This window comes from Temnothorax nylanderi, unplaced genomic scaffold (genome assembly GCF_030848795.1).
Source record: "Temnothorax nylanderi isolate EJ_2023f unplaced genomic scaffold, tnyl_v1.0 TNYL_tig0732_pilon, whole genome shotgun sequence".
Taxonomy (NCBI): Eukaryota; Metazoa; Arthropoda; class Insecta; order Hymenoptera; family Formicidae; genus Temnothorax; species Temnothorax nylanderi.
This window is the reverse complement of record NW_027249794.1, coordinates 27,882-36,535: the sequence shown is the minus strand read 5'-3', so window position 1 is coordinate 36,535 and position 8,654 is coordinate 27,882. Positions and strand designations below refer to the sequence as shown.

The 8,654-nt window shown below is 38.1% G+C and overlaps 2 protein-coding genes and 1 pseudogene across 2 annotated transcripts; 1 reads left to right on the top strand and 2 right to left on the bottom strand.

Annotated features, from left to right (window-relative positions):
• The first annotated feature begins 1,080 nt into the window (after positions 1–1,080).
• LOC139785070 (uncharacterized) lies at positions 1,081–2,725 on the top strand (annotated as a pseudogene).
• A 2,012-nt stretch (positions 2,726–4,737) lies between these two features.
• LOC139785069 (uncharacterized) lies at positions 4,738–5,478 on the bottom strand. Its single transcript, XM_071724236.1, has one exon. The coding sequence runs from the start codon at positions 5,476–5,478 to the stop codon at positions 4,738–4,740; it is 741 nt and encodes a 246-aa protein (XP_071580337.1).
• Positions 5,479–6,457: 979 nt separating this feature from the next.
• Positions 6,458–7,098, bottom strand: LOC139785071 (uncharacterized). The gene is made up of 2 exons (XM_071724237.1): positions 6,775–7,098; positions 6,458–6,669 (listed from the first exon to the last, which is right to left on the bottom strand). The coding sequence occupies exons 1-2, from the start codon at positions 7,088–7,090 to the stop codon at positions 6,458–6,460; spliced, it is 528 nt and encodes a 175-aa protein (XP_071580338.1). The 5' UTR covers positions 7,091–7,098.
• Positions 7,099–8,654: the final 1,556 nt, after the last annotated feature.

Sequence of the window (8,654 nt, the reverse complement as noted above, 5' to 3'; positions counted from 1 at the left end):
AAAAATTCTTAAGGTTGTATGACCCCTTAGAAGAAAAAATGCCAAATTCTTCAAACTTTGTCAGGTGATGAGTATTATAATAATAAAGCATTGTGCCAAGTTTGAACAAGTTTGCGAGGCCCGTTCAAAAGTTATAACAATTTGAATTTAACATGGGCTCTTATGGGAATTCATCAAGTTTCACTATTTTTTCAACTTTATTTGAGAAATTAATATCGAAGAAAATATGGCATACTTTCAAAACTTTGCAGAAATATTAATAAACATCTTACAAACAAATTAGAACCAAAAAAATTATGACTTCGAGGATATTTTCTGAAATATTGAATAAAAAGCAAACAGAACAGTCTCGCTTGGTCTCGCTGAACCCGCTGAACTCGTAAGTACGGAGATCCGGCAACAGCGCACTATGACGTCACATTAGAACCTCTCTCTCCGTCACTCTCCGTAAAGGATAACAAATACTACAGAGGTCCGTTATTTTTTTCAATAGAGCCTCCTGTGTATCGAAATATAATTAATATCAAAATGTAATAAATAATGTTATAACCATCGATTATTAATTTATATGTAAACATTTTGTTTATTAAAAAAAAACTCATAAACTATCTTTATTGCTTATCCCCGCAGGGTTTGCAAGTCGTTTTTATAAGGAACGTTACCCAAACCTTTACACTACTACCCTTTCTCCTCTCACTTTAACCCTTTTGGACCAACGGCTTAACGTCTCTTTCCGAAAGACGGAGCCCAGTTTGCTCCGCACAAGAGCCTATCTTGCACGGAGGGGCGCAGCCTCGGAAAAACATTCCATGTTTACATGGCTCTAGTGGACTCGAACCTGGTTCCTCAGATTACGAGTCTGGCGCTCTACCACTAGACCACACTGCCGCCCTAAGTTATTTGTTACCTATTTGTTTTGATCGAAAGAAAGCCGGTAACAAATGCTTGATGAGCAGCGTTTGAAACAAATGACCTTAGGAACAAATAAAGCATTTGTTAGCGGCTTTCTTTCGATCTCGTCGTTCCACAACAGTAGGTGCCCAGAATTCGATCTGTGTGTCTTATAAAAATTATAAAGAAATGGCGGGATATACTGCAAGAGAATACACCGATATGATTATCGCGTACGGAATAGCCGGAGAAAACGCTGTTGGCGCGGCTCGTGTTTACGCGGAACGATTTCCCGAGCGTGAACGACATCCCGATGACAAAGTAATTTCGAGGTGTGTGCAACGCGCCAGAGATACGGGAAGTGTGGTTTTAAATCGGCGAAACGCTGGTGCACCGATGCAGATTCGTGTAAACGACGAGGAAAGCAGGTGTTCGAAGAAAACCCCAGGTACAGCGTACGCTATGTGTCTCGGCTGCTTGGTTTCTCGCGATACAAAGTGCACAGTGTTTTACGTCGGAACAGACAGCATCCGTATCATCATCAGGGAGTACAGCAACTTTTTCCGAGAGATCAAGAACAGCGCATCTATTTTTGTGAAGGTATTTTTATTATCTTTATTTAATGTTTTTGCGTTAGTTTTTAATAAATATTAACAGTCAGCGAAACACATACAGGATTTCTCGTGCAGTGTCGGCGGAATAATTTTTTCCCCGACCGTATTCTATGGACGGATGAAGCTACATTCACCCCGAATGGCGTGTTTAATACACGAAATTATCTGTATTGGGCAGAAGAAAATCCGCACGTCGCGCGTCGTTCGAGATCGCGCATTTCAATATCGCTGGGCGATAAATGTATGGGCGGGAATAACAGCGGACCGAATCGTAAGTAGTAAATTTACTTAGTAAGTTAAGGAATTTTATTATAAAGAATATGGCAAGGGGGGAAAGCCGTAACAGGATGTTCGTGTTAAATTATTTTTAATAAACAAATATTTTTCCAACCATAGCAAACTGCGCGCCGACAAATCGTCAAACTTGAAACACAATTTTGGTTGGTGTAGTAAAATTCTCTCTCACTAAATTTCTTTACAATTTTTAGATGCTTAGCATCAAAAATTAAATCGTAACGATTTAATTAAGGAGGTGGAAGGGAATTTTACTACACCAACCAAAATTGTGTTTCAAGTCTGACGATTTGTCGGCGCGCAGTTTACTATGGTTGGAAAAATATTTATTAAAAATAATTTAACACGAGCATCCCGTTACGGCTTTCCTTGCCCTATTCTTCATATTTAATTTTAATCATCGGAGCTATTTAAAATTATTTAAGGAATTTTCTTTCGCAGCTTTAAAAATCATTTTTTTTGGCAATTTTTAGATCGGTCCTTATTTCCTACCGCCCCGTTTAAATGGAGAGATATACAGGAATTTTCTTCAAAATGAGTTGCCTGCTCTCCTCGAAGATATTCCTCTTCATGCAAGAGCAGAAATAATTTTTCAACACGACGGGGCTCCTGCACATTTCTCTCGGCAAGTACGCGAATTTTTAAACGCGCATTATCCGGACAGATGGGTGGGTCGAGGTGGCCCAATCATCTGGCCGCCGCGATCGCCAGATCTTAATGTGCTGGATTATTTCGTGTGGGGCCACATTAAAGCCGTAATCGAGCACAGGCGTGATGGTACAGAAGCTGAAGTACGAGAAGCAATTCTCGCAGCTTTTAATACCATCACGCCAGAAATGGCGTATCGCGCGACGCGCAATATTACTCGAAGGGCCGAACTTTGTTTACAAGAACGAGGGAGGCACTTCGAACAATTGTTGCATTAAATTTTATGAGAGTGGATTAGACCTACTGGGGATACCACTTAAAAAAAAATGCGCCGTGCTGTATACCGCAAGGTGGCGAGGAAATGACAGCATGATCAAATTAGAATAAAATGCCATTTACGGTCCGAGTTTGGATCTTATTGTTAGTAGCCTAATAATATTTTTTGTGCACTACATAAAATTTTTCGCAATAAATTCTTTACAGTTATTTAGATGTTTAGCGTCACATACTACGTTTACGCGAAGTAAATTATCGTAAGTTACTACAAAATCCCGTTTACGAGAAGGAATTATCGTAAGTTACTACAAAAGTAACGCTCGCGTAAACGTAGTAATAGTTAAATCAAATCAATTTAATTACGGGGAGGGGGAGAATTTTACTACTCCAACGGGAGCTGTTGTGTTGCAAGTCTGCAGACAATTTAGTCGGCGCGCAGTCTACTAAATTGTTGGAGAAAAAATTATGTGTAATACACAAAAAATATTATTATTAGGCTACTAATTGTAAGATCCAAGCTCGGACCGTGAATGGCGTTTTATTCTGACAGCATAATATTTTTTATTTCGTACGCGCGCGCGAGAGAGAGAGAGAGAGAATAATTCGACGCGGAGCTTTAGCGTTAAGCCCCTTGCACAATAGGCGATAGCGATAGCGATAGCGACAACGATAAAGTTGCCGACAAAGCTATTGTGCAAGGAGCTTTACGTGCCGCTCGCGAGCCAGCGGCAGCGTCCCTTCCACTGCTTCGCCGCGCGCCTAGTACGGGGGTTAAGCCCCTTGCACTATGCCAGGCAACAGGCAATAGGAACAGGAAATAACAAAAAAATCGTTAATTACAACCTAAAAAATTCGAATACTATGATTGGTTGGCAACAGGCAATAGGCACAGAATTTCCAACGTGACGGAAACTCTGTGTCTGTTGCCTGTGTCACTGTTTATTCTGCATTTATACATGATTTCTGATTTCTATTCCCTGTTCCTATTGCCTGTTGCCTGGCATTGTGCAAGGGGCTTTACGGTGGGAATGTGGGACGTCTCTTCTGGCCGCGCCGGCTTCTACTCGCGTGGATTGGCCGATCTTTTTCAATTAATTTCTCAATAAGTATTGCGAATTTCGCAAAATGATAGAGGACTTTTCTACTCGGTTTAACTCACTCTACTTGCATACAAGAGGTCCGGCGATTATTACCAGACACCCTGTATTCATTAATTCAGCTTCAAAAAATATTTTTTATGTTCTCTAAAGATAATAAAATATACACAGTAAAAAATTTTGTGTCAATGGAAGTCCACTCTCAATTTTGTGTTAAAATAACTCATTCATCGTGTTATTTTTGACATTTAGAAATGTTATATCGACATTTATAACATTTCTAAATGTCAAAAATAACACGATGAATGAGTTATTTTAACACAAAATTGAGAGTGGACTTCTATTGACACAAAATTTTTTACTGTGTATACATAAAAAGCTGATATTAACAATTTTCACTGGTTTCTTGTAAAAAATCCCGAAAAAAGCGCGTTTTAGAGTAGAATACCCCCTTAATATAGAAGCTCGTGCCAGTTTTTTCCTAATATCTAAACTCACTATACCGTTTAATGGACTTAAATCTGGAAGCAGACTATTTATGCGCTTATCTACAATCCACTTTTGTGATTTTTCTGCATAACTCACTGCATATTTTGTTAATGTTTTATAACTAATACCAGATTTACTAATAATTTTTTCTAAAATATATACATCTTACACTGCGTTATGAACATTTGCACTAGAAATTTTAAGCCAATTTGCTAATCCTGTAATTGAACATTCTCCTTTACCTTTTCGATTAGTTTCTTTTTTTATAACCTGTAAGGTATCTATAAATCCTACAATAATGTCAGCAAACTCTTCGCTTAAAGAATAAACTGTTATTAAATCAATCAATCTTGGTCCATCAAAACTCAAATTATGTACCGCTATATAACATTTCTTTTTTAATAAAATTAACCATTGATACAAATTTGTTATTGCAAGCGTGGTGGAACTGAAGGAACTGGTTTACCATACAGCATTAACTCTGCTTGACATTTTCGAAGACCATGTACTGCAGTGGCAGCTGCAGAAATCTCTTGACTAGGTTGAATATAAACGTCGAAAGAATTTTTACCACATTTGGCTGCAATTTGCAAAATATCGCAATTTCTTTGAAATCCTGAGGTTTCGAGGTCAAGATATACTATGGGAATATCTTCTTCCATAGTACCTTCATCATCACTCATACATTCTTTATTTATTTGTACGGCTGGCTCTTTCAATAAAGCAGAATTACTTTCGTAAGTAACACCTTCTAAAAGTTCTCTTTGGTATCGTAGAGAAGCTCTATATTTTTTTAATTGCATACGCCTCAATTTAAATGCACGACTTGCTGTTGTTATTTGTCGTCGTTTTTTAATTGAATAAATTTTCTTAACGTGCTTGGAATGATGTTTACCAGGCGACAATGTCAACATTTTTGCAGCTATTTGGGGATAACTTTCTCCAATGTTCTTTTGCGCAACAACAAAAGCGTATCGATAATAATCGGCTGATGCTGTTAGGCTTAGACATTTAGATTTAGGCGCCTTACTAGCCATACTTGCATTAAGGCTTTCATTTACGTTACTGGAGGCGCCTACAGAAAATTTTTCTGCATTTGATGCCAGTTTATCAAAGACTTCCTTAAGTGCCTCAAATAATTTTAAGTCTGTAAAGCCATCTGGAATCATTCTGTGATTATAATTTTCCTTGTCTTTCACGTATCCACACCATTGGCCGCATTTTTCATGCTAATCAAACGCGTGATAAGAGATACTCCTTATCGCCTCGGCCATAGCTGTACTTTTACCCCTATTCTGGGTCATAGCGTATGTGAAACATCTGTGAAAGTAGGTTATTCCGTCTTTTGTCAACTCTTTGTGCTGTTTTTCTATATTATACAAGCATTTCTTCACTCCTTTGGATGTATGGTTGACATCTGATAATTTTGCAATTGAATGCGAAGCACCTGCTCGACAAGCAGCTATGGCGGAACTATCGTCGTCACCAACAAGAATGCCAATTTCGACATTTTTCGATTTTAAAATATCACTTTCATTGACTAGTTTGTTTGCTGCATGCGATTCCATGGCTTTGGCAGAGCCTCTAAAATTCAGTCTGCAATCATGATCGAAAGGAGTATGTCCTATGTCACATTTTTTGCACTTTCGATTACATGTTGAGTAATCTAAAATTTGCTGACTGAAGTGGCCTACTATAGATCCAAAACCATTAAGACTATCATAGTCGCGACCAGTTCCTCTTGTAGTCCACCCCATATCATAAGACGCCATCACACGAACTACTGTATCGAACGTTACAGGATGAGGATCTATTGAGGATTGTTGGGATATATTGAAACAAGATCTCACACTGTCAGGCCTATTAAAAAGTATATTAAAAATCATTTTTATTCGAATTCGACAGGATATTACATATAGCAAATTATTATATCGCATCAAAAAATTATTTCTTATTTTAATGATTATCTCATTTCAAAGTTGATTTTTAAATTGAATTTAAATATAACATTTTAAAATTCATGCAATCATAAAAATACAAAAATGTTAGAGTTATAATATACAATTATCATAGTTGAATATCTAAATAATAGAAACTCAAATCAATGTACAATTTAAAGCGAATTCAATTGTAAAATGAAATACAAAATTACATGTTTTCTTCAATAGTCGCTTTATTTTCTAACGTTAGTTGTCGCTCTAATTCAACTGCACGCTGACAACTTTCTTTAGCTGCTATTTCCAGTGCTCCTCCTGCTTCTGCTTCGTATCTCTTATACGTCTTGAAATTTATTGGTGGAATATTTAAACAAGCTAACAATTTGTTTAAATTTGTGAAACCTATTCCGCTGTGGATCAGTCCTAGAAAAAAATTTAACTTATGTATATGTGGCTGTTTATTTATTGTATATTAGGCTTGTTTTTAAAGTATCATAAATAATAGTTTGCTATATAAATAATACTAACCTATTGCTAATTTGGTATTAACATCAAATCGTGAGTTGCGTCTTGATTTTCCAGGTGGAGTGTGTTGCTTTCCCGTTACAACAGGATTAACCAATAAACATTTATGGCATCGTATGAGCAAAACAGATCCAAGGCCTCGACGTTCTTCTTGTTCAATATTCTTTAATGATACAGTTTCTTTGCAAGATGTGCACCATAACTGTTCACCGAGAAATTTTAAATCCACGATTCGGCGTCCTTCACCAGGCTCATTCGAAAGATCTTGTTCTTCATCGATATCTGTTGATTCTTTCTCCGCAGTACTTGTATTTTCCATACAATCATCTGGTGTAGTTTCGACTCATGTCTTCAAATTACGTTTCCCAGTATTTGTCTGTGCTAACCGTTGATTGTACACTTTTTCAGTGACAACTTTTCCTTTCCACATGTAACGTTTTACTTTCGGCATTTTCGTAGCGCAAGCGAAAACTAACCTCAAACGATGCGTCTGTATATTACACGTGCTCGGAGCACACTTCGCGTTCACGCAGCTGATGTCGAGTCAAGTGAGATCAATGCTACCAACTTACAGAAAATGCGACGTTGCCGCGATCAAAATACTTTTTTATAAGAGAGCTATTGTATTTAATTTATTAATAAATGACTTAAATAAATAACGTAATATAATTTTATTAGTAATTTTAAACAGTAATTACTATGTTTTGTTACTTTTTAAAGATTTTCACACTTTCAGATTTTCGTTTGTGTCAGTTGCAAGTCAGCCCTGGTAAAAATTACCGTTAGAAACAGTTAGAAACAGATAGAATTTCTGATGGTATGTAACGGAATCCTATCCGCTGTAATTGCAAGCTTGTCTAGCTCTATCCGTTTCTGTAAGCAGCACTATTGTATCTGCAAATACAGACAGAAAATGTAACGACGTATAACTGTATCTAATGGAAATCTATCGGCATACAGCATCTATAAGCTTTTGCAATAGAAAAACTTGTCTGTTTCTGTCCGCATTCTGTACGCATCAGATGCTGACGGTATCTATCCGTAATTGCGGATACCGCATCCATCTGCATCTGTACGCAATGTCGACTTATAGGAATTTGTCTGCAACTACGGATGCGAATCCTGTCTGTTTTTGTCCGCATTCTGTACGCATCAGATGCTGACGGTATCTATCCGTAATTGCGGATACCGCATCCATCTGCATCTGTACGCAATGTCGACCTACAGGAATTTATCTGCAACTACGGATACGAATCCTGTCTGTTTCTATCCGCAGTCTGTACGCATCAGATGCTGACGGTATCTATCCGTAATTGCGGATACCGCATCCATCTGCATCTGTACGCAATGTCGACTTATAGGAATTTGTCTGCAACTACGGATGCGAATCCTGTCTGTTTTTGTCCGCATTCTGTACGCATCAGATGCTGACGGTATCTATCCGTAATTGCGGATACCGCATCCATCTGCATCTGTACGCAATGTCGACCTACAGGAATTTATCTGCAACTACGGATACGAATCCTGTCTGTTTCTATCCGCAGTCTGTACGCATCAGATGCTGACGGTATCTATCCGTAATTGCGGATACCGCATCCATCTGCATCTGTACGCAATGTCGACCTATAGGAATTTGTCTGCAACTACGGATACGAATCCTGTATGTTTCTGTCCGCATTCTGTACGCATCAAATGCTGACGGTATCTATCCGTAATTGCGGATACCGCATCCATCTGCATCTTCGCGACGACGCCGCTAGGCGGCGCATGATGGAAAGCGTTTCTCACATTTAAAATACAACCAGCCATAATATATAAGCAGGCGTTCTGTCAGGCGACAACCAGAAAAATTACAGTGTCGTAACTAAAGGAATCCCTTCTCC